This window comes from Lissotriton vulgaris, chromosome 12, assembly GCF_964263255.1.
Source record: "Lissotriton vulgaris chromosome 12, aLisVul1.2, whole genome shotgun sequence".
Taxonomy (NCBI): Eukaryota; Metazoa; Chordata; class Amphibia; order Caudata; family Salamandridae; genus Lissotriton; species Lissotriton vulgaris.
This window is the reverse complement of record NC_141700.1, coordinates 414,519,360-414,546,876: the sequence shown is the minus strand read 5'-3', so window position 1 is coordinate 414,546,876 and position 27,517 is coordinate 414,519,360. Positions and strand designations below refer to the sequence as shown.

The 27,517-nt window shown below is 42.4% G+C and overlaps 1 protein-coding gene across 1 annotated transcript in view; it reads right to left on the bottom strand.

Annotated features, from left to right (window-relative positions):
- Window positions 1-27,517, bottom strand: part of FTO (FTO alpha-ketoglutarate dependent dioxygenase) — a 1,722,050-nt gene that overhangs the window by 740,506 nt on the left and 954,027 nt on the right. Inside the window, exon 8 of the mRNA XM_086945188.1 lies at window positions 3,337-3,461. Coding sequence (XP_086801314.1) covers window positions 3,337-3,461 — 125 coding nt within the window. The remainder of the gene's footprint in view (window positions 1-3,336; window positions 3,462-27,517) is intronic.

Below are 27,517 nucleotides of genomic sequence, written 5' to 3'. Positions count from 1 at the left end.
GGGCATTCTTGGTGTATCCCTCCAGGTCACAGAACATGTTCTGCACCTCATATTACCAAGAATAGAGGGAGGCCTCTGCTCACCTAGATAAGCATGATGCCAGGAGTTGAAGTAAAAGCCAATATACTAGTGTGCAGGCAGTTGGGAACTTAGAGCAGAGGTATTCACTTATATACCATATGAAGAACATTGCTGACCCAACGTGTGGACATGGAAAAGTTGAGAACATCCACAAAGCCTTATCTTTACAGGTATTTACAAACCTTCCCAATGGCTTTTCATTATATATTTGCTCACCAGTTTTATTGACAAAAATAAGCAAGCGCACACACTGGAGGTCAAAGTGCCCAAAACCCTCTCCCACGTTCTCTGCTCAAGTGTGGGTGGAGGGGGATAGGGGAGATTTCTCCATATGGAAAATGGTCTACATGTGGACAACAAAAGTTTAAGTGCATTAACACATCACGCCTAACCTAATTCAGGCAGATATTTCACAAGCAGAAGATAAACTCGCCTAGGGTAAGAAGGCCTACTTATGAAAATCGACAGTTTTTGTATTTTTCCATGCAAAAGGAAAAGTATTTTCTAAATCTCATAACAATAAATAACATTTACAAAAATCAAATTCATAAGTCTATGACTTCTAAAGTTTATTATTTTTTGTTAATCTGACCCAAGTTATTATCATGGGTTACTCAGGGTCAATATAAGGAGTTTTGCTGTCCCAGCCAAAGTGGTGTTTTTTGTTCTCCCTCCCTTTGCTACTTGTAGGACCAATCTAATGTTTCACATTTTTATATTTTCCTTAAATAGATATTGGGCTTGCTTTCTCGCAAATATTATGTCATGCACACATAGCTGCCAGATCATTCCATGTCTGCATGCCTCCAGTTTTTCCAGCCCGGGATCTTCCATTTACAAATCATTTGCCATCATTGCTTTTGAACACTTGATTAAATGGAAGCACACTAATACTACAATTACCAGCATGCACTTTCTACCATTTCAATATTGTATAAAGAATTTGTATTACTATTAGCCAATTTAAAGGTACTCAGCTTACCATCCTTGGAAGGATAGAAGTCCATACTGACCTTTCTGGGATTTTAACTCTTGAGGTACAGACCATAGCAGCCTGAACTCACAGAGCCATTGTGCTACCAGGATACAAAAGCTTAGGACAGGAAACTGTGTCCTTTCAACACAATCTGTCAAACTTATGAACAAGACGCAATTTCATAAAATGTACCATGGTCAGGAAAGTAGCACATACCAGAGGTTGTATGGAGAAATTAACACTATTGCCAGTGAAGAAGGATAATAAAATGTGACATGTGAGACTATCCTAGGAAGACTACCTGCTTCAGGCGTAATGTGGGTCTCTGCCAATAGAAGCCGAGACATGATAACCTGTAGTTCATTTGTGTAGGTATTTAATATATACTGCTGTCTTGCTTTATTAGAAATAGGTACTGCTGACAACTGTCACTTCCTAGGACTGCAGAGAGTAGAATATAAGATTCTGTGCCTCATTAGTGCTTACGGACTTCAGAAGGAGAAAATACTCAGGCCTTACTAAGACTGGAAGATGTGCAATAAAGGCTGTGCACATATCTCAGTGCAAAGCTCTTAACTCACAAAGCTATTTACCTACATGTTGCCTCATGGGAGCCCTAGGCCAATGTTAGTCTTTTCAAGTAAATATAAAGGCAAAAGTTGTCATCTGATTCCCGAGGCAACTTCAAGTCAAGGTGCAATAAGGCGCATCTGATCATTAGGCAGCACACCTAAACATGGTCGGACTGGGAACCAAAACCGGCCTTGGCAAAGTGCTCGGCCGACGGGTGGTGCCACCGAGCTCTTTTCCAGGGCCGGTTTGCGGCAAAAACAAAAACGGCCCCCCACCTGTGCGGCGCACCGGGGGATTGCCCGGTGCCCGCTACGGCCAGTCCGGCCCTGCACCTAAGATACATTGGGATAAACATTGAAACAAGTCTCCCCACCCTCCATGCTCCTACCTAATCCAGTAACCCTAGCTTGTTTCCCGCTTTGAGCAATAAAAGTTTTCTCTCTTGAGCCTATGGCATATGTATTAGATAGAATGGGCCAGATATGGAGTAAGTTTGAGTTCCTCACATTTGAGGAATCTAAATTGATGTTTAAAATGAAAGGAGGACAGAGCTGAATATTTACTTTTAAGCCAACAAATATAATGCCCACAAAACGGAGTCGTTTTCAAGGAAGTGCACGTCGTTCTTTATAGCAAAGGGCTCCTCTACACATTGTAGCTCCTAAATGCACTTGATTCTCTACAGCATTAAAAGAAGAAACTGTTTTGTACACATAGAGTAATGGGGCAAAGTGGCTGGAACAGAGAAACCATTTTCTAATGGAGGGAGATTTGAACTCGATCCAATAAGCCCTTGGTCGGCATTAAGCGCAAAGTGTGAATGTTCAAGCTATGCTCTGGTGGCTTCCCACACTATGTACGTTGAAAGAGACTTACACCAACATCCTGGAGACAGTGCAGCATGGTATTAATTGAACTAAACGTTTGAAAAAACAAGATTAGGTAATATCTGATACCACGCCGCACTGTCTCCGGGATGTTAGTGTAAGTCTCTTTCAGTCCACACAGTGTGGGAAGTCCCCATGTGGTGGGCAATTTGAAATGTTCATGTTATATACTGAACTCCAAAGAGGGCTCTCGCAGCTTCAGAAAGGAACAACCTCGAAGAGGCATTAAAAATGCTTTAAGGCTGGAAAGCTTTGAGATGGTGATTCTTGAGGATTCTAGATGTAGCGTAACCCATTACACCTCACAATAGTAGGAGGATGATGTTGTAGGCATTCACAACAGTATCCACAGTTAAAAATGCCATGAATGACACTAACCAAATGGTACAATAAAAAACAGTCAACAGTACAACAAAAAAAAACATTAATAACAATTAGAGCACAAAAAATTTAAACTGATTCATGATTCCGCAAACAAAGATCAAAAAAGAGGATAAGGTGTATAATATGTTAAGAGACACACAAATACATCACTTAGTTTGAAAGATGTACACATACCACAAAGCCGGCATATTTTAGGTATCTCAGCAATCTAAAACTTGTGTCATCTACCCTAGTAAAGACTAATGTTCAAATGAGACCACCTATATTGGCCAAAGGTCTTAAATAGGTAGACCGAAACCACAAGGGAGTACATGAGGCATGTGGGGAGCAGGACTATATCAGACACATGAAAGAAGTTAACGAAACGCGGACATTGCCTAAGCCTGTAATTCTTTAATATGTTTACCTTTTGGTATTATCCACATGGACGCTTACCTTGCTTTCCACTCTTTGCGCAGTTCTTGTCTCTTGCGGAGGGCCTCCCACAAGCTGTTGAGTATTACATGTCTTTCTTTCACCTGCCAGGTCTCATTTCTTACTTCAGAGAGTGCCAGATTTGTCTAGGAGATAAATTAGGACCCATTTGTTTCCAAAAAACAAACCATACAATTCATAGAAGGCTCATAAGGAAACAAAGGCAGCAAATCAATGGGGTATTTTATTGCCATCCTCACAGCTGGCAAATCAATACCATAAATGATGGTAAAAAATGGGTACCATATATTTAGTACTTAATCAATGTACATGGCACAGAGAGTAAACCGCGAAACCCCCTTAAGCAACTCATCAAGGTAGGATGCATTCATTGTTACACTCTTTTCTGAAGTCACCATAATGTTTTTTGAACACTTTGCGTTATCAAGAAATTGTGCACATTTTGCTGAGGAAGTAAGTGTGCAGAATTCAACCTGCCTAATCTTAAAAAGAAAAATTCAATTTAATGCGACACCAACAAACCCTTGCATCCCTTTCTCTGTGGATATATAGCAGGATTCACCCAGGGTCGGAATGGTAACACAGGCACTTGGGCAATGCCCGAGGGGCCGGTGTCCAGTTCCAGCTGTGAGCTGCTTTTCTGAGCAGTCTGGGGGCCTATTTGGGTGGCTTCTGCATTGTTCGGATACCACCAGCGGCCCAGTGGGTGCATGAGGGGCCTTTCTGTAGGCAGGTGGTGTCCATTACCTCCCTTTTTATTAACGGGCAGAGGTGTCACTCCCTTTCTCTCGCTGGCCCGGCCCATTAATATATTCGTATTGAGTGAGAGCAGGGGGCCAGAGCAGAATTAGACTCACCTATTTTAGGTGTGTTTCACCAGTGTAAACAAAGCAGTGCATTTTTTACCCCCCCCCCCCGTTCGTTCGTCCCCCCCCCCTTAAATACAATTTCATTGAAGTAGTGTTTTGCGGAAAGGCAATATGCAAATGTAGGCCACTTTTTCTTTTTTGCGTTCCTAGGCCTACTTTTCATCCCAGTGCAACCCTGGATTGAAGGCACAAGCAGAGTTGGGGACATACACTCTATCCACAAGTAACAGTCAATTATTCTGTCTTGATTCTGGGATGAACTCTCCTCATGAAATAAACTCTATTCACAGAATCATAACATAACCTAAGCTCGAGGTATAGCAGAGAGTAGGAGAGTTGAGTCATGAATGGGGGACATGAGGTGTGTACTTTTACGTGGGAAATTCCTTTTAAGGTCTGGTGTTAGCAAAGACCTTTTAATTTTACTAAAATTATAAACATAGCATATTCTTACTTATAGGCACTTTCAGCTAGTCATCTTCATCCATGAATCTGTTATTGTGTCATTCATATTTTTCTTATGCCCACTACAGCATAGGGGAGAGAGAGAGAGCCCCATTCAGCTATTGGTTTGTTCTCTGTGAGTGAAGGCATTTTACCTTTCCATAAGGAGCACCGCAACACACTCAGTAGTTCTCTTGTGTACCAGGGACTACAATGGCAATGTGTGCTTTTTTGAGACGCAAGAAAATATTTCGCTTTTAGCCAATGCTTTTCTTTTTTATAGACTGAGGAGGGCCCAGGCAGATTTCCCAATAACAAAGTTTTGCAAAAATCATGACAAAACAAGCACTGACAAAGCAAAACTGCTGGCAGACAACTGCAAACCTATTTGCTGTGCTAATGCTCGTTTCTTGATCTGTAGGGTATTCAGAAAGGCATTCCGATTTTGATGATTAAACACTGTGCCAAATGAAATGTTTCTCAGGCTACTAATGGTTATCCATTTTTCATCATCATTTTGAGGGAAATATTAACACTCAAACCAGGTGGCGTTGCATCACATTCAAATAGCATAATTATTTATTTTGTTTGTTTTTATTTAAGGTTTTTTTTGATGTGCCTAGAAAACCAAAGCATCCTAGTCCTTTAAGATATGCAACATATGGGGAACCTGGACCAACAGAAAATATACTCAATCCAACTCTCAATATAAATCTTTCCTACAATTCACGGTTTAAAAGGTGGCAAAAAACGCTAGATATCCGCCATACCCTGGTATTAAAGCTAAACAAACAAAAAAAACAAAACACCCACACAAACACAAAAGCAGTGAGCAAAAAAAAAAGAAAGAAAAAAAACAAATCTAGAGATACATTTCAAAACTGTTACTTTTCCATTCTTGGAAATAGCACCTTCAGATACGGGCGCTATATATTTTCCCATCAATCACAGAGGCAGAATTCTAGGGACCAACGGCTGGTATTGCAGTCAACACCCTCAGAACACTTTGAAATCGTCGTGTAATCGTCAATCTTCCTTGTTTGACACCAGTTTGCCTTTAGCTCAATTCGCTTGGCCTTCCTGCCTGTTATCAGTCACTGTTTATTATTTTGCCACAGCTTCCCCATTTCTATAAACCGAATATAATTATTTTCTTGTGTGATCTGTTTAAAGTCATGTGAGGTCACTTCCTATGGTGCCTTCAAAGGATTTAAGTGCAGGTGATGTCACTTCCACTATGGTTTTGGAAAATGACAACTGAATTCACTCATAGTCTTCCATTGGCTTTTCATACAGCCTCGGTGCCTGCTCCAATCATGGAGTCCCACTCTGCAACTCTGGGCAATAGCTTGCTTAATCTCCACAACGGCCCCCACAACGCTAATGATGCCTGGCCTCCACCTTGGGGGTGCCCAGGAGTGGACGCCTCACAGGGAAAGCCAGGCTGGGTTCCACAGCGGTATTCGTACAAGCGCCTTGAGACCCTTGCGGTGAGTAGTGCGCTATACAAGTATCAATTTACATTTACATTTACATACAGCAGATTGGGGAAGGCTCCTCTCTCTGCCTCTTTTGCTATGCTTTAAATGTGAACCATTTATTTTATAATCCAGCAGCTGCTAACCCTCATACAAAGTTAGCCTGCAAAAAATAATTTACGCAGCGACATTTTTCAAACTGGAGAAATAGCCCTTTCTTCAAGTAAGCACCTGGTTAGAAACACAGGATGCTTTAAAAAAAATGGTAATATCACACTTTAAAATGGCCACTTTTTGATATTGTCTTTAATAAAAATGTTTCTTATGGAGCTCAGTTTAATGCATTATATACAGACTACTAGAAACAACTTTTTTTATGAAGTTCAGTGAAGTATCCTTCAAATATAAAACTATCCTGCTTTGTCAGTATATCAAACATGCCACTGTGTTCTCTGCAAGTCAACACGATACACCCTACCATACATACATTTTTGTTTATGATGCTGAAACAACCAGGAATGGGTGTTAATATGATACCTGTGGCACAATGCACCCACGGAAAGGGAAATTATCACATGGTTGGAAAGGTTGCGAAAACCATTTAATAATCAAGATATTCACAAAGGTTGAGATGAGGCCTAATACCAAGCAACTACTGGCATTTGATCGAGCCACAACAAAGAGACAACCCTCATTTCTTTACTCAAGCTGTCACTGTTCAAGCATATCCCGCTGAATCATGCCTCATCTGCAGGTAAAAGGGCAACCAGGTCTAAGGTGAAACATCATTTTTGCAAGACCATTGGTTAACTCACTAACCAATTCTACCTTCTGAAACTATAGAGCCTCGCAAAGATGATGGGTCAAATCACATTCACCGGTTCAAAAGTGCATGTAGTCTTCGGTCTTGTAGCTAGAAGTCCGCTGGCATCATGGAAAAAGGCCAATTTCCAGTTCCCAATAACAAAAGCATCAAACTGTAGCACAGAAACTGTCTGTATTTATAAGAAACTGGTAGACACCGTACCTGCACAAAGCGTTTTGATCTACTCTGCAGATCTTTGGAAAAAACGTGTGTAATTTTTCTATAACAAGCATAATTCAATCATCTTCCTTCAATGCTGAATACTGGACACTTCTGCAATGTAAACCCAGCATATAATCTTGCTGAGGGATGCCCCGATCCAGCCACAGGAAATCAGTAAAACCCTTCCCCTAGTAAGAAGTCTTATACTTCTATCACTATCCGCAACAAGAAAGTCATGAATCTCAGCCTCTCTGCACTGGACCCCACCACGCCAGCTTGTCAACAGTTCCCTTACCAATGGCTAAGCCCCTCCATACCTCAAACACACCAGCAACAATAATTTATTGTAAAAGAAAGGCCTAAATACAGATTCCACACCACGTCAAACTACCGGCTGGTCGAAGTCTTTCCCTGCATAGCTATAGCGCGTGAAACCTTTTTTTAGCTGCCCAACTCTCCACGAACCTGGAAGCCAGCTCTAACCTGAGTAACTTTTACTTTGGTATCTTCCCTTGATGAGGTACAGAAACCATATTGTTAAATAAGTAAAATAACGTATGCAATGCCAACAACAAAAGCTGTGCATCTATTACGATTTTACAAGAAACTTGAGCTCATTTGACAGCATCAACCACCAAGTGCTACCCAAAAAAAACCTTGCAGCTGTGGCAGGAATAGGAAGAAACTTCTTGGTTTGGGTTGCAATATTCATCATTATCAGGACTGGGCAGGTTAAATTAGGCAATTTGCTCTCCAAAAACACAATTTTCACCTGTGTGGTAATAGAAGGCTTGTTCCTCTCAAAAAACCTCTTTAAATCTATACATGATCCCACAAGGTGCCATGCTGGCAGCCCCATCCACGTTATTCAGGCAAACCACAGGTCCACCTCAAATGTACTTTGATATCTGCAGCCTGAAATCAAATTCTGGGAGTGCTCTTTTATAGCGGCCTTTCTTCTGCTCCTCACAATAAATATATTACTAAGCGCACTTTCAACTTCTGCACAAGTTGGAACGACTCTCCCATCACCTCCATCTTCACCACAGAAGTCTCTAAGTGCATGCTATAGTACCAATTCAATGGTCTAATATAATGTCCTCTACATTGGATGGCAAAATTGGAATTTGCCATGCTCCAAAGAACCCATAAACAAACAGCACAGTCCATCTTAGGTCCAAAATGATGTGATCATTGAAGGCTCTACTTTCTTCTTTTAATGAAAGAGAGACTCTGTTCCAGACTCTGTACAGAGTCCATTTTTGAATAGAACAAAGGAGGACACCCTGCCTAGGGATATACTGGCCCTAACTCGAGGGTCCAACAGGTATACAAGAAGGGGTGATTAGCCTAGAAGTTGACACTGCACACAGCAACCATAAGGTCAATCCAAGTAGACTCTACAAAACATATTAGAAATATATATGTTTTTATTTTTTTTGGGATAACAAAGATATAAAAAGTGAAAAGTACTTTAGTATCACATAATACATTTAGTGCATAAAAAGACATACATTTATATAGGGACAACAACGGAGGGGAAGATCCAGTCTCCAGCAGTAGGCCGGCAGGCGCGGTCGGCGGAACCCCACCGGAAGGAAACGGTCTTCGATAGGAAGGCACTTCCTCTACCCGTCCCCCTTCGTGGCAGTAAATTGAGTATAGAAGCCACCGGAACCCCATTGAAAAAAGTCTACACACCGTGGAAGGAACTCCAGTGATCCGGCCCACGGTGTTGAAATAAACATAGCTCACCGGCTGCTCCGGGATCCTTATGGATAGCCAGGAGCTCCCCGAAACCATCGGAAATATAGAAACTCGCATATCGCCACTCTAACTGTCCTACTTCCGAACAGAAAATTGCTAAATATTGCCACAGAGAGTGATTTGGGAATCCATCAAACCCCTGTGCCTGTAAACTCAGCCTGTTCCTACTTTCCTGTTGAGTTCATTAGTCCAAGACATCGCAGGATCACCATCCCTGGAGTCCAGTTAATGAAAATTAGAAACACTGGCCTCCCAGTGCAGCAGAAGCCATCGAACGCCAATGGTCCCTGATAATAGAGATTAGAAACCATACAGATTTTACACTTGTGCCCCTCCCAGTATACTGCCCCTAGCCCTGACGAAGGTGTGGCCTCACTGGCCTGTCACCGAAACGCGCGTCGGCTTGTGTCTCCAGGAATACGGTCATTGTCCTAATTACATCAGGACCCGTAGTAAAAGTCATCTGCCTGGATTAACATCCCGATCCTTGCAACACATTAACCACCTATGTGTTGCACACGCCAGGATTAGAAGTATGAATGGAAGAATGAAAGGTGAATGGTAGAATATGAGGTAGAATGAGAAGAGACAGAAGTAAGTGAGATAGTGTGTTTGAAGTGTGGCTGGTACTGGGTAGGTCTTAATGTAGTCCTATCTTCCCCTCCATTGTTGTCCCTATATAAATGTATGTCTTTTTTATGCACTAAATGTATTATGTGATACTAAAGTACTTTTCACTTTTTATATCTTTGTTATCCCAAAAAAAAACATATATATTTCTAATATGTTTTGTAGAGTCTACTTGGATTGACCTTGTGGTTGCTGTGTGCAGTGTCAACTTCTAGGCTAATCACCCCTTCTTGTATACCTGTTGGACCCTCGAGTTAGGGCCAGTATATCCCTAGGCAGGGTGTCCTCCTTTGTTCTATTCAAAATTGTTTTCCCCCCTACGACCTGCCTATATCTCGAAGTTACCCACGGAGAACCCCCTTCTTTTGTTCATCTGTACAGAGTCCATAAGGAACTGTATGGCTGTCCACATGCTCGCACGCCATCATTTTCAAACCATATCTACTCACTAGGAATCTGCAATTGTCCACTCAGATTATATTCCATTTAATGACTGTTCCCTGCACGTCCAATATGCCACTCTCTAGAATTCCTTTCTGTTGCATCTCAGACTCAAATATGACTTATTAAAACCTTGCAAGGATCTAAAGAGCTTCTCGGTTAGTAAATCCTGGAAGTATGTAACAGCCCTGTCAGTCTGCCCGAATCCTTCAACTGGTTAACCTTTCAACTCATATCTTCATCTTGTCATTCACACATTTCATCTGGGTCCCACTGACTAGTTCACATCCCACCAACATTATGGACTGTTCTCTGGGATAAAAAAAAAACAAGCTGAAAACAACAACAAAAAACCTTCAAAGTGTTGAATAATGAAGCATCAGTAAAGCAGGGCCAAAATAGTCAGTAATGCTCAACATACAGAACACCAGAGAATCATAGAAAAGTACCAAAAGCGGTATAGGCCCATTTAATTGCAAAATAATAATTAAAAAACTACAATCCTTTAGCAAAATTCACACTTAGCATTGAAGTCTTCAGCATTGGTTTCATATTCTCATACTGTTGTGCTAAATAGCCTTTTAGTTCAAACAAGTGTGTTAGCCCACTGGTGATCAAAGGAGTAATGCAACCTATCAAGGAACCTGTTTGGCCTCCTGGTCACAGTCTTCAGTGGAACCACCAAGCCTTATATCATCTGGGATTCGCAAAATTACTACCATTGAGTTGGGGGACAAACATCTGTTATTCTGCACAGAAATGTTCCAATGGAGTGAACAAAGGCTTCACATAAACACATTTGTAGGGTCAGACTGGCACAGGCAACAAGCCCATGAATCAAAATAAAAGTGACCCCATTAGAGATTCAGATTAGCTAATAAAAAAAAGTGGTGCACTTTTGCATATCAGGGCAGTTATGAGCTTGTAAAGGTATGCTGTACGGGTATTTTGCAAAGCATAGGAGACTGTACTCTACCCTCCTCCATTGTTTTCGTGTCCCCTCCAGTGTTGCTTCACTTCCCTCCATGTTGCTTTGCTGTTCTCCTGCCTCTCTCCTCTGTTTTGCTTTGCCGTTCCTCATCTCCCTTGTGTTGCTTCTGCTTCCGCATCCCTCTCTTGTGTTGCTTCACCATTTGCCCCACTCCCTCCCCTATGTTGCTTCGCTGTTCCTCCTCTTTTCTCTTCTGGTCTCATTTAAAAACAAAAAAATGCCTTTTATTTTCTTTTTAGTTACCAATCCAACTCAGATTGGCAATTATAAAGATTTTTATTTTTTTATTTTATCCACGCTGCACAGTATCGCAAATGCTGTGCACTGTGGTTAAAAAACATTAGCAAAGCCAATAGGTCAAAAGGGAATGGACCTATTTTTCAATTCAACCTGTCTTTGTTGATCTGTCACTGCAAAGGTCTTTAAAATGTCTTAAAATAAAGCTAAAATACAATCACTCTAGGTCTAGATTATCAGCTGTCCATGGGTCAAGCATCGTACCCAGGGCTGCATCGGCGAGAAGATTAAAATAGAGACGATGGATTCAGTTCACGCACTTAATAAAAAGCGCCTCCATTTTACAGCACGTTATCGGGTCAGATACATCAATGGTTTTCTCCTGTCTGAAGGCGAAAGAGTAATTGCCAAGTAAATGTTTTCAAGCCATCAAAATATCCGAAAACGGTGATGTATTGAAAAACGTGCTACTTCAAGACCATAATATTTTATATTTATTATTAGTCCATCATGAAGTGTGACAAGGCTGTAAAACAGCAATACAGCAAAGAGCCTGTGAAATGTGTCTGCTTTCTCCCAAGATCATTCTTAGTAAAAGGCTGGAGGGCACACCTCCTCGCCCCTTTATTTATAAAAACTCACCTCAGGGGGAATTAAATCATACTTACTTATTTTTGTAGTTTAGCAGATGGAAATAAAAAAGGCAAATGCAGAAAATTTAATGTTGAATAAATACAATACTGGAAAATATAATGAAAGACTTTATGACATTGATCTTACCGAAATGTGGGGGGAAAGTGAAACTTTTAATGACAATTATTAAATGTTATGCATAGTATGACACTGCATTCGGAAAAGAGCTAATTCGATTTTATTTACTTTGTCTGATGGAAACTTTGTTCTTCTCTTGTCCAATAAAGAGATGTGTTTTCCTTTTTTTGGATGCTTGTATTGGCTTGCAAAATGTGAATCGTCTAACGATGCAACGTTTAGAAAGAGTACAATTATTTGCACTTAGATGGATCACCAATGTTCACGGATAAATATTTTTATTCCTTACTTCTTTCCATACACTTTTTCCATTTTAAACATATTTTAAGAATCCGTGTAACTTACCTATATGCAGGAATAGCTTTTTCTAAAAAAAATTGTTACCAGTATGTAAATGCTCTAGCCCATATTCTCTAGTTATGTTCATTTTATTGACAACATTATTTGTTTTAATTGGGGTATTTTCGTTTTCACAAGTGTAGGAATTTCATTTTCTGGGTTACATCTTTTAAAAAATTGGTTCTGGTTTCATAAGTTTATTGGTATTTTATTTCCAGTGTTAAGTATTCTAGGGTAAGGTATTCTAACTCACCGGGAACTGGGGAAGGGGAACACCTAGCTTTTGTGTTCGTTATCCTACTGGACATAGTCAGACCTCTCCCTTTCTTCATTTGCTTGTAGTGATGCTAAATAATGTAGTGATGCTAAATAATATTTTGAAGTCAAAACCCCCATACTAATTCAATATGAGTTTTACACATTGTCATATTGTTTTTAGTTAACACTTGGGCCCTTGGACATGCTTGCATCAAGAGTCAATGTCTCAGGCAGTGGACCAGTTTACACCATCCTTCCTGTTGGGAAAGAAATGTACCCGGATTGGTTTATGAGCATGTACCCCCACCACACTGGCATGTGAAACTGATATCTTGACGTTTAGTTTGGTCCTGCAATCAGGCTACTCTAATGTATGTGCAGAGGCCAAAGCCTGTCCAATATAACTGCAATTTCAGAACCTGATATGAGACCTAGACAGGTGTAACAATCGTGCCATCATAGCTAACATGAAATTACTGGTACGGTCGTGGGTTAGCCACAAAGCGGTGGTGGCAACCTACCAAGGTCTGCCACTTTAGTTTTGACCACACCTTTTTGTGTGTCAGAGAAGACTGTGATCTACTGACCCCACCATGTAAAGTTCAGCTTTATTGTGAACACTAGTCCTTGTGAAGACATTCCATGTGTGTCACATGCATGCATGTATGAATGTGCAGCACATGTGTAGTCATAAGACTGTGGACAGTAAAAGACAAAGCATAGTACTGGACCAGGGGGGTCAATTTGGGATAGCCCTGGAGTAGCCTGGCAAAAAATGGAGGGAGAATACTGCTTTCCCAGATAGTAGAAATCTATTGACTGCATTCCTCTGGCTGGGGGAAGACCCAGACAATGAAGTGAACGAGGATGGAGACAGTGCTACCCTTCACCATTCAATGAGCTCCTAGTTAGCTTAGAGCTATTGATTAGTTCTTCCTGAGCACTGCCATTTGGTGGATGACAGTTGTGAGAGTTGGGTCGACAGGTTTTGTGGTTATTTGTAAGGAGGATTCTAGGCAGGATTACTGGTTCAGGAACGCTAATGAAAGGTATCGCACTTCCTTGTTTCCTTGTGTCCTTTTTTGGATAATCATGCTTGGAGCCGGCATCATTGCTAGCTGATGTGAAAATCATCACCTTGCACAAAGGATGTGTCTGCTAGGCAACCAGAAATTATGTTGTAGGAATGCAGTGTATTATGTGGTGTGGGGGTTAAAACTCACAATGTGTAATACTATCATGATACCCCCAAGATGGTCCTTGGATTCATACTAATAAATCCTTAGAGCAGGCTTTACTTGAGGAACACGTGCTAAGCATTTCAAAGTACCAACATGGACGATAAGTAATTGATACAACTCAAGAGAAATCCAACATCAATTTATAAAAATAGTGTTTATTTATACCTTAATGTAGATACCAAAATGAATGGAACAGCAATTATATAACTGGAGCAATAGATTTTATTAGACAATATAAAATCAGTGCAAAATAATATTGTGAAACTTAATGGGAAAAACCACTAGTGACAATCGGTCACTTACAGGTTGAGTTGTGTGGTACCCTTGCTAGGTAAAGGTGATGCAGGTATCAGGACCAAGCCACAACAGTCAGGTCAATTTTACCTGGCCCGTGGAGCCAGGGTGCACAGTTGCCCTGTCTGTCCCTGGTACAGAGCGGGAGCCACAGGAAAGCTGCTTTTACCCCTGAAACGGTTCTGTGAGGGAAAAAGATTCAAAAACACAACAGGGTGGTTTCTGATGTCGGTCGAAGGTCGGATGGAGTTCCCTTTAGGTACAGTCGATTAAAGGGGTCGGTTGCCCGACTGTTAACCAACAAGTCTTGGATGTGGTAAGTAGAGCAGAAAGTAACTTTGACATCCTGTGGTCCCGGTGAACACAGTAGCTACCTGTAACTTAGCGGTAGGCAGGACTACATTTCCCACAATGCCCTAGACCATCTGGATTTGGGTGATCCCTCTGAGAGCCGATGGCCATAGATTCTTTGGAATCGGAGCATTCTTTTACCTGCAGTTTGCAGGAGATTAGCGCCACTAGTCCAGGGGAGTCTGAGGGTGCCTCGGGCTTCCATATGGGTCTCTCTATCTGGGGGGGGGGGGGGGTCTGGTTGGGCTCAAGAGATAGCCTAGGATGAGTCTCGAGCAGCCAGTTCCAGGAGTGTTGCCACAGGTGCAGGGTATCCCTCTTTTGCTTTGTGCAGGGTATCCCCCTTTTGCTTTACGCAAGTTCTGTTGCTGCTGACAGGGTCTCTTCTTCTGTCCTCTTTGATGCAGGTTGGTCAGAACTGAAGTTCGAATGTCAGGGGTGTCCCTAAAATTCTAGATTTAGGGGAGTTATGGGTGTGGGAGAAAGAAGCCAATGGGCTGCTAGTTCCTACAGCTAATCTGCCCCTGAAGTGACCACATCAGGGGGTGTCTCCTTTTCTACCCAAAGCTCTCTAATCTGCCACTCCTAAAGATGGCAGAAATCTAACTGTAGTGTACAGATCAGGCTGCTCACCCTGGAGGTGTGGCTAGCCTTCTGGGAGTGTAAACCTCCTAGTCTAACTAATTTCCCACCTGTCCAGGTACAAATGTGCCAGGGGAGGGCTGTTTCATCCACTGGGAGTCACCCCAGATGCATATCAGAGGCGGTGCAGCCTTTGAAACTCACCACCTTGATGTGCCACTTCACTAGCCTGCTTGGGAGGAGGGAGGTGTGACATCCTTCCTGCCCAAGCCTTTGCTCCGGACTCATGGGAGTGATCACACTGCCTAGCAGGAGGTCAGAATCCTGTCTTGTTGGCAGCAAACGCAGAAAATGAAGGCTTGTCAGCCAGAGAACAGAGAAACTCAGGTAACCAGATAGGCTACCTCTAAGGTAGCCACCTGAGTGCATGCCACATCATCCTTGAAACAAGATTTGTGTCAGGGATTAGAAGGCGCATTGTTTAATACCAAACACAACATTTAGGTGGTACCATAATGGAGCTGCTTACCTTGGGTTTGCCTAGGTGCCAGCCCCCGTTATCCTATGGACCGTCTATCACTTATAGTGTCCTTTAATGGTAAAGGGTACAATAGTGTCATATAAGCATGCACTTGCATGATGCACCTTTGATATAAGGCACCCTGCCTCCTGGGCTTTAGGAGGCCTTCCTTAGGGGTGAATGGAATATATCAGATATAGTACATTGACTTTGCCACACATGGTGAGTTTGCACTGCTTTTGCAGTCTACAATGGCTGTAATTTCTGTGGGTCATTCAGGGTGGTGCAACAATGCTGCACCCATGTCCTGGTTCTACTGGTACCATATACTAGGGACTTATAAGGGGGTAAAGTAATTGTCAATTGAGATCGCCATTTTATACATAACAGTTTTAGGGAGAGAGCACTGGCACTGGGGCCTGGACACGAGCTCCAATATACTATCAGAGTCATAGCCATCAGCATAGGAGCAAAAAGTGGGCTGGGGGTGACCATACAAAAAGACAGATGTTAAAAAGAGAACCATCCTAAACTGGATCCAACACCTTAGACAGTGCTTAAGAAAGCAGTATAAACGTGGGACCCAACTAACCCCACTTTGTTACAGTTCCATACTCTTCTTGGCCAAGGAAGGGAGTGTTCCACAGAATACTCAAAGTGCTGTTGTGTGACCATGGCTGTGTGCGTGACAGCCAGTCTCCCAGAAGTGAGTGAGAGTACATCACTGGCTGGGGAAACTGATGGTTTGTCTAGAGCCTAGAATCCTATCAGCTTGCTCAGAGACAGAAAAAAAGTACCAAGGTCTGTTGAAGAAGAAGTGATCCATTGAAGAAGCCCAGTGTGTGGAACATCCAGAAGAAGAAGCAGACAACTTATGTGCGTGAAGCCAGGAGCTGATCCACATCGTGATCTACAGTTTACTGTTTTCCTCTGCAGTTCTCGGTGGGAATGTCACCAAGATATTCAAGTGGAAGGAAAATCATGTTGTCTTGTACCATACCATGTGCCCGAAAGACTGGTGCTGCCCAAACGTGATGCTACCATGCAAGAGGAGCCTTTGTTGCTGGTGATGCGAAATCCTAGATCCAGCCCATTGGGCGCAAATGCAGCAAATGGACACACGCTTTAAATCAGGCCCAGGAGCTTCAGCTGCTGAAGCTGGGCATCTGTCTGCACCTAGCCAGGGAAGCCTCATCAGCCAAAAAGGAATGCTCACTTTGCAGGCATGTCACGCTGATCTCCACTCAGGAGTCTGTGACCGGAGTGAGACCACCACCAAGGTTCCACCCTATTGAAGCCACAGCTGCAGGAACAGGTTTTTAGAAATCACCCATAAGTGCCACAAGAGCTGCATCTCTACTGAGAAGGTAAAGCAGGACGTGGCCACACAAGTCTGAACAACAGAGGCACCTGTGCCACAAGAGCACTAGACTTTTCCCATATGACTTCTTTGTGGCAAGAATTGGTGATCTAACCTACACATTAGTCAGTGGAGTAATCCAGAGAGATGGAATGAGGAATGCATTCAGTTAGTTTGTACACTGTGAGGCATTCTGCTTAGTGCAAGAAGGAATAGTGTATGTGGGCCTAAGAAGGATGAACAGGGAGGGGTCTGTGTGGTAAGGTGATGTATTTATCGAACAGGAGATATGCCGGTGGGCGAATGTCAGTAAATTACTTCTCTCCACTAGGTGTGTTAATTTCTGTGGATAACAGATTGTAGTATAACACACTATATACAGAACAGTTAAACAATATATTTCTTCTCAATGGAAACTTATCATATTGTTCTAACTTATCATGTAATATTCAAGCCTCTTCATAGATGCCTTTTAAGGTGCCATGTCATGCATTTCTTCGACTAATGTCTGGTCTGTTGTTCCATTGTTGGCCTCGAGGGTGCATCACAGAAAATATGGGAGATCCATGTTCTTTTTATCCAGTTAATCTCACTGTATTTAGTTATTCGGTTTCTTAAAACCGATACTTTGATTCTACTCTTTGCCTGAAAAGTTTTTTTCACCCAATCCCTTGGTGTGTTGTTTTAGAGTAGTATTCCGACATCGGAATAAATCCTACTCAATACATGTGTGAAACCAGCTCCCTGAACTACTGTCAGCAATTAGCAAAACCTATACAGTTTGACTTGAGACTGTATACCTCTATGAACACTGTTTTAAAAGCAATGCCCATGTCTTTAAACTCTCTTTTCTAGGTCACTTACAATTCATAATTTAAAGGCGGGTAGACACATTTAAAAAAACGACGTGGCAATGACTCACCTTATACTGTGCAAGACTTAAGCCAGACTCACTAACTTAGCCTTACAAACATATGTTTTCTAGTTTTACTTTTTGGCAACCAGGCACCACCACTAAACAAGTATTATATTGTTCTAGTCTTAGTGGTCCCCATGATCCTGTTGTTGCTTGTTGTTGGCATACTCTACATGGGTAGGATAATGGGGGGGGGGGGGGGGGGGGTGAATCACGTGGCTTGAAATTACAGCCAGATCTGTATATGAGACTGAATCTTCACATGGGCACTTTCTACACGGTAGGCCACACAGAAACCTTATTCAGTTAATGTCCTACAAGCTTTGGGCTACCATCAATATGGCTTTTTCTAAGCTGCATCACCTTAGGACTAGCTTTATGCCCTTTATGCCAATGGTGAAAGTGATTGAGTGGAATAGTTGTAGGTTTGTGTCATTGTCCCTTGTCCTAGGTGACAGGGCGCTATGAAAAAACTTCAAATAAATAATTAAATAGAATGTTAGACATTGAGACACAGACTCTGCTTTTTGTCCAAATGGCTGCTGGTGACTGCATCAACTGCAGTTAAATGAAGGTTTGCCTACACAGTACTTGCAAACAGGCTGCTTTGAAAAGTTTCCTGAAGAACAAATGTTTGAGTTTTGCATTCAATATTACCATCCTCGAATTCCAGGGTCTAAGGCCATAAACTCTAATAGGCGTGGCCTTTATCTCAAGCAGTGATCATGAACAGTTTGCTGCACATGCTTCACCGCCTTTGGCTAAGTTTGCATTATACAAATGCATCTATACATACATACTTGCATTCTGAATTTGAATGGGTGTCACTTTTTTGGGCCTGGGCTTGACAGCACAGCTGTCACCAGGAATTATGTGAGTATCACTAGAGAGGGGCTTTGGTTCCGCCCCCAAGTGGGGAGCCAAGAATATGTTTTGATTGAGGAGACGGTGAATGCATGTGCTTGCCCACCACACTGCTGTGATAATTTGTTTTTATCCAGCAGCCAGAGCTTGAACATTCAGGGGCACATGACATGGTGATGCTATTAAAGTGTCTTGGATAACTAGATAGTTGATGACGTTTTTCTCTGGCAGCAGCACAGATGGGAGCAGGGCAGTTATAAACCTACATGGATGTTTAGATCTGGCTTGACAGCGCAACTCTCCCCCACCTTTTTACCAGTGGCGGCTCGCATAGGGCGCGTTGCGGGGCGGTGAGGCGAGTCGGGAGAGGGGCAGGGTGTGGGGGGTAGTAAACCCAGATATATGACAGAACGGAGGAACGTAATAATTACGTTCCTCAGTTCCGTCGTATGTCCGAGTTTACTACCCCCCCACCATGCCCCTCCCCTCCCCGCCCTACCGCCCGCAGCACGCCCTATGCGGGCCGCCACTGCTTTTTACCCACGCCAATATTACTCTACGGTTATTTGCTTCCACACAAATACATATCCCCACTCGCGTGCTATTTACTGGTAATGCTTCACATTACCATACAACATTCCGTTAAAGCCAGACCTATTGACATCGCTAATGCTTGCTGTAGATATCCTAGGCCTCTGCTTAAGTATGACTTTTTAACAGTAGACATGATTTAAAATGTATTTGTACACCCCCCTGAGAGTCACAGCTGTTTACAAGACACAACAGCAAAATGCAGCCCCCCGTGGAGCAGTCCTGATTAGTGATTCATTTGGTTTAGCCGAACATGAAGATCCAAGTCTGCAGTAAGCCTAACATTCCCAAGCAATGAAGTTCAACAGTGTGCTTGCCTTGAGTCGCGCTGTCAGAGGCTGAACAAAACACGATTCATGTAGACCAAGCATAACATTTAGATGTTTTTCTTCCCAATGTATAAAACACCATATACCCATCCTTCCGCCAGGTTCACCAAGAGTGTCAAAGGTTCAGTGCTCGCCAAACCCAGGCCTCTGGTGTTATCAGCTGGGAGATCAATGCGCTCACGTCAGCACTGCTAAAACCTTTCAAACCCCGAACAACTATCACCACCCTTCCAAAAAAACGACAAAAGGCGGTCATTTCTCCATCGTTGCCAAAGTTGTACATTCAAAACAGTCAGGAGGACTGTGCGCTTTTAATCCACTAATGATGCCTAGTGACAGACATTTGTCTGACCGAGGCGCCCTTTTTGCCCGATGTTGAGTGAAGCCTTCAGATTGGCCAAGCCAGACTCAGCCTTTCAACGTGCTCAGACCGCAGGTCAGCAGAGCAAACAAACAGTAGAAGAAGCACTTCGGCCTGTTTTATCTCTCGCTCTGTTGGCGGACGTTTTCAAGGTGCTGTGATGTTTCCACCCCTCGCCCCCGTTTCCTGGATTGTCCAAAATGTATCCCGGGTGACCTCTGGGCAGTGATAACAGACTGAAGTTGATGAAGGTCGCGTACCCTTGTTTGAGGAGCAGAGTTCAAGACAAGAGGCGGAAGGCAACACTTTGTTCACCTCAGTGCCAACAATACCAAAGGCCAAGAGACTAATCGAAGGAATAGCAAACTATTAAAAACAAAAGCCGCTACCATTTGCCAGATTTTACTTGACATACCTATTTTAATGTAGCCAAAAGATGGCTTTGTGACAGAAATAAAACGTAAAAGTGCATCTTTTGTTCTGTTGAATTGAAGGTAAACCATAGTGTACAAAGTGTTCTTATGTCACTACAATTAACATTTGCACAGAGTTGAAAGGGGTGGTCATAGTGTGCACCCTCATGGGAATTTTCCAGGCAGCAGGAACTATGAGACTGTTTCTTAGAGAAGACAACTATTATATTCACTTAATTTATAAAGTGTAACAAATGCCACAACAAATGAGCTTCTAGGTGTTTAGGCACAAAATAAGAGAAGATGAAAATCCACTTATAACTGGTCGTTAAATACTCACGTTTTGATGATTCACAAACGGTTCTATCTACACATGTGGAAACTGCACGTTGAAATAAAATGAAAAAAAATGCTCCTAGAAATGATCAAGATCAAACAGTGAATTTTGTTTAAAGGCACAGTTGCAAACCCTAAGCATGCAGCATGCTCGTGGTCCAGTGCCATGCCGGAGTTTAAGCAAGCTACAATGGGTTTGGCTATTTTGTAGTGAAAGCTTTGATGATCTGCTAGAGATGGCTTAGTTTGAGGCTGTATATACTTTAAGGCCAGTGCCATAATCTTAACAAGGATTGTGAGAGAGTCCCTTTGCTTTAAGCTCACAGTATAAGCCCTTAAAGTCTATCTGAGGTGATATTACCGCCGACCAAGGATAACACAGCCTCAAATCAACTTTATACTGGGCACTTGCAGTGAAGAGGTTACCGCCACGTCCCTTCTTGTGAAGAACCGGGTTTTACAACCCAGCAGCGCAGGGATAACGCTCGATGTCTTCGGATTCCCCTGCCTCGGCAAACAGAGACACGGGACACTTCTTGATGACGTCAAAGACCAGGTTTATTGGCTGCAACCAGGAACAGAGGTCTGAGACTGCACAAATTCAATGAGCGGAGCATGGTCTTTTATGCCAAAAATCACATTCCAGGCTAGCATCGATTACATACAAACTGACCAATCAGAACGTGACATTTCAAAAGTAGCGCATGACGACAATCCCCCTTTCCGTTGTCCAGCCCACCAGAAATGACCAAGCACATTCCAATATCCTGTTCGATCAGGCCTGACAAACCCATCATAAAGCCTCAACCCAAATCAGTGATTAAGCCATAAAGGAAGGAGCAGAAACAGATGAGAAGCAAGATAGAAGGGTGGGTGCAGTGTACCATAAACTCTGAAATTTCCTGCTCTTTGATCTTTATCTGACCAGCTGTTTAACAAGGAACTGGCTCAGCGAGATCAGCCTCAGGCAAGGGAGTCAGTTCGGCCAGGTCATGCAAGAGTCAGCTAAGATGTACGTGTCCCGAGGACTCGTTCGGCCGCAGTCATTGGCCTATGTGAGGGCAACCACACAAAATGGCTGCCATACACAAAATGGAATCCGAGGGTTCAAACGAAATCCCTGAATACGTAGTGTTCTCATTGATCGATTATGACGAAAACACTCGTACACACCGCACTCGTGATTTGCGGTCCGCTGATACCAAAATCATCTATATCCGACGACCTTTATTGCACGGGTTCAGAATCTACGAACCACCGACCCACGAACTATGGAACTACACTTGACCTGACACTATGTTCAAACCCAGATCAGCATAAACTGAGAATTATATGAAATTAAAAAGACTAAGGGCCTGAAGAATGGTTTGTTGAATGATACTCTGTCCGTCAAAGTGGTGGAGGACATTACCTTCACCATCCTGACAAACTACAGTCCATCAAACTTAGAGATGGCCGCTGGCCCAGCAGTCATCTCTGTACACTGAAATGAACCGAGGTCACCACATTGCATTGATTGATCTGCACTGGTGTCAAAAGCACTCTAAATGTTACAGATAGGATATCTGCCACTTTTTGGTGGAAGTCACATTCCGACACACTCAAACCTAGGCCCTAGGCATGTTTACAGTCTGACGTCACTTGAAAGTAGGCGAGTATTGTATCTTCCAGAAAAGGTAGCACTGGTACTAAGAGAGGCTCATGTCAACCTGTCACAGTTATCAATAAACCCTTGAAAAAGTTAGTTTTCTTGAACAAAACACGTCGACTGTCCGAATTAATGGCCTCATTAGGATGGAGGATTTTCCGCATCCTCCGGGCCAGCGGAAGCCACCGCCGGCCCGGAGAATGCGGAAAATCCTCTGCGGACCCACCAAAGACCCACCGCCACATTAGGATGGCTGGTGGGTCCTGGTTTCCGTCCGCAGCTTTTCTGCCGCTGCGGAAAAGCACTAATATGGTGACGGTGTCTCTCAGACACCGTCAGCCAGATTAGGATGGGCTCTGAAACATGCTTTTCCGCTGCGACTTTTCCGCACATGGTGTGCACATGGGGGGTACCTATGGTACCCCCCTGCATTTGTATGCAGAAAGCGGCAGACACCGCGTGGTGCCTACCACTTTCTACATACAAATGCAATGCGTGCATTTTTAACATTTCTGCGGGTGCAGCTTGAAGCCGCACCCGCCGCAATGTTAAAAATAGAGGATGTGACCGCCAGGGTGGCGGTCACATCCTAATTGCACAGGAGGGAACTCCGCAGCCCATGCGGAAGTTCCCTCCTACTCTATCATAATGTGCCCCTAAATATCCGATGATCTCAAATCTCCGAGAAATAAAAAAAAGAAAAAGAAGAACATGAGTATTTTAAATAATCCTCACTGCTCCAGTGATATATGTTCTGTGACTCGGTGCTAATTGAAAACGAATGGACATGTTCATGATTGCATACACATCAGGTGTAGTGCCTGATTTATGTAAGACAAATTTGTAGATACTTTTGGGCCCATTTTGTGTTCCTCAGTTGCTGGATGTGCAGGCGATAGCACCCTGTGTTATTAGACCTCACTTTATCTGTAGCATTGGCATGAGTACTGATCGATCACAGCTGCTCACCAGAGTAGTTTTTACTTATTTTTCTTTGACCACGATCAGATAGAAGTTATTCAGGGCAGTCCTGTGATCAAAGTGGTGAATCCCAAACATGAGCCTGGAAGTAGACATCCTCTCTCATTCCATATCACCAAGCATTTGCATACTGCTGGAAGAATCTGAATGCTGACGTGGTCAATCAAGTAGACCGTGTTTTGAATAGCCAGGGTTTTAAATGTTTTCTGACTTTCTACTGTTTGCAGCAGAACATATCAGTGGCTATAATTTATAAACATTCACAAAATGATAATAATGATCTTTGCATCTGCAAAGCAGCTCTGGCATCCTTAATAGCATACACTTCCAATATCCACCTCTCTGCACCTTGGCACAGCTCTGGCAATTTATGCAGTACTGATCCGTGTGTGTTTCTTTTCAGGTCTCGCCTACAGTGTGGCGAGTGTTATAATGAAGATAAATCCTTGTAAGTTAAAAGATGTAGGTGTATTTAGCTCGTTACAAGTTACAGATAACACCCCACCAGGAGCAGCACCCTTGCTGCTCAGCCCACTCTCACCAATTGACATTCACACCAACCAGGCACTCATCAACATTCCATAACCTCACACACACATTGGCTGAGCAGCAGGGACTTGGAACTATGGAGAGGATGTGTAGTAACGAAGACAAGACAGAACCCCTCCTTAAAGAAACTACTGAAAAGGGAGCGAAGTGCCCTGTCCTCGCCTTGGGCTCTCCTGGTCTTTTCACTGGGAGCAACTTAGCAAACCGTTACGGTTTGGGACAGTTTTAATATAATGCCTGCACATCTTCCTGTATGTACTACTACTACCGCTATGGACATGTCTATTGATTGTCCTTTCAATAGCAATTGTGTTGTAATGTTTCGGAAAACTCAATAAACAGATATTGAGTAAAAAAAAAAGAAAAGAAATTTGCAAATATAAATAAAGAACCAACGAGTCCCATAATCCTTCTCATTAAACATCAAATCAAAAGGACAAAATATGGGAGAAACCTATCAAACAGTCCCATGAACATTAGACTCATAAAACATCAACAGGTAAAAAAATGTACCCCTACTGCACACAGTACGCCCTCCACCCCTTAGGAAGGAGACACAACATCGCACATACAAACGCATGGTAGGACCAGGGACCTCTCATACCCTCTTCTGCAGCCACATAAAACGCATGACAGCACCAGAGACTTAATCACGCCCTCAACTGCACATACACTGGGGAAGAATATTACACATTCCCCTCAATCACATTATTTTACAGAACACACACGGTATACTACTCACAACACAGTCTCACATAAGGATCAATCTCCAAACAAGGTCTCACCTCAGGATCATGGATCCTCCTTCACTCCCCCCTACTGTAACGAACAACAGGACCAGGGGTAAGTACTCATAAGACAGTTACTCAAATCACAGCCTCACATGAGGACCAGGGAAACTCAAAACACAGCCTTACATCTGGACCAGGGATACTCAAAACAAGGTCTCAGATCTGGACCAGAGATACTCGAAATTTATTGGAACATCCTCAGAGGGCAGTATTCTCATATTCGATACTGTGTGTGATTGGGTCTGCTGGTTCCTGAGCCACAGGTAATGCTTATTTAGAGCTGGGGAGTGATAAATGGATCACCTTCATATACCATTATTTTGATTTCTAATCTGGGAAGTCTAAATGGTTCAATACCAGAGATTTCCAACAGCATTTTCATAAATGGCTCCCTATATAGCGCCTTCACACAGGATGAGAGTGCGCAAACCTGTTGGCTTCCTCTGGTGATTGAAAGTCCTTGGTGCTTGAGCCCGTTGACTGTCACTGTTCCTACGAGCTCACAATAAGCAATTTCCTTAATGAACATTCCACCCAGTCACAGGTCTTTTCTGCATCTAAGGTTTGAATTGACAAGGGTTATTGTCTAGAGTGGACCCATTCCATTTATTTCACTGCTAAAGTGGTTTGTGTGGTGGTGTCTCTCCCTGGAATAAAACCATGGGGCTAGGGTGAATACAAGTCTGTTATTTTGTTATTAAGACTAGTCACAACAATGCTGAGTATATCTTATAATCATCACACAACAGTGATATAGCCCAGTCCACATAGTTAATCTTGTAATGTTTATACTGTCATAATATGAGCATGATTCTGTAAATGTGACAAAGGTCCCCCTTCCCCTATTTCTTTAACCACCTGTAAAAACAAAGGTGCTAACACTGGGATGAATACATGAACTACTTTATAAAGAATTGCATCAGTACCAATTCTTTTGACTACTAGTGCAGTCTTAATAGTAACAATCAGTTCTTGCAAGGTGATTTATCTCATTAACTCTTCCTGGTCTATCATATAGCATCTATGTAATTTACAGGAATCGAAGAACTTCTCCATATTAATATGCTGGGGCATAGGACTAATAAGAATAGATTTGTTTACAGTATCTCTGGAATTCTTCAACTATACTAACCAGGTCTAAAACAAAACCACTTTGGACATTTTGATTTCCAAGACCTGCCATTCGTACTCTAGCAGCAAGATATGAGCCCATTTTAACCCCCATGTCTCAGTTCGAAATATCTTAATGTCTGAATTGGGTAAGGACTTTATTGATAAAAACTTTAATTAGAGGTCAAGTTTGCAGTATCTCTTGCTACACCACACCATGATTGTCTAAATTCATAACTAGTTACACATATTACTGCTCTAGATTAGCCATTTTGGCTCCGAGTTGATAATCTTGTACTTGTCTTTGTCTACGTGTGCACGTTAAATTCCTGGATAATCCCATAGATGATTGCTTTCAAGGTGTCCCACACAACCTTGTTACTGGCAGTTCCTTAGTTGATTTCAATAACTTCAGTGATGTGGGTCTTTAATTCTATTACTTATTGTTTTACCTATAAGAGGTACAAGGAAAGGTATATTTCCTACTTGCGAAGGATATAGAGGCAATTGCTAAATATAGGGATATAAGGATAATGGGGGCATGGTCAAAGGCCCCTGTAGGGTTTAAGATAACATTTGAGCTGGGTACTAATAATTTACTTATTAAAAAAAAACGAAAAAAAACAGTCCTTCGGTATTGTGCATGAACTGTTGGAAAAAAGCCAAAAGACCTTAGAAGAAGGTTTTCAACCTCTCCAATAATCAATCAAAACCAAATGGTACATTGATAATGTGAAGGATTTCATAATTTTGGGCATTCGGGAGAGGGCAGTCGGATTTGTGGCATATTGGGTCCCACACTTTATACAGGTAAAATCTCCTTAAACTACATGTATCCCAGGCATGTTCATAAGAACTTCACGTATTTAAGACAATTAAGAGGAGGGCCTTTTCATTAGGTCTATATTAAGAGCCTATATTTAGGAAAGTAGATAAGATTTTTACACTATTACCCACCTCCACCCCAGGGTCTCCTGATCATGTATAATCTGAAAATGAGTTTTGAAAAAAAAAGATTCATGGTGCCTTTGATGTAAGGGTCAAGGGAGCTATCACAAGTTAATTTGGTCATACTCAATTAAAGAAGCGTGTGTTTTTTTTAGGGCTTCCTGAAACAAGCAATGCCTGGTTGTAACCTACTGAATTCTTGGCTGACCAGGTTTTGCTTAATCTTTAGATTTAGCCTCCTCACATTGAGCGTGACTACCCTAATACATAAAGGACCTATCAATGTAAATATATGGTTTCTTCAAATCCTGAACCTGTTATTGCTTGCCAATTTTTGTTAATTTTTGTCCCCCTATCCTCACTCTCTCAGTATTCGATTGGGGTTGCCACCTAGTCTGGGTGCTCCACTGGATTCACACTCCATCCCCTCACCACTTATCGCTTGGGGCCTGGTATGGTTGGCTGTTAGGACCTTTCCTGCAGGTACCTATTGGATAATAGAATACACATCTGAAAAACATGAAACCATTCCCTCCGACCCAGCTCCAACTGTTGACACTTGACTTTAGTGTAAATTTGATTACATTAAGCTACAAAAGTATCATTAAGAGCTCTTTATCTTATTTGGATGTCTATTTTAGGAATTCAGCCCTGCTGCTTGACTTAAGGAAATAAATGGACATGCTTCATTAGAATCATGAAAATCTTCCAAACATTTAGGGGCATATTTATCATCTGTTTTTT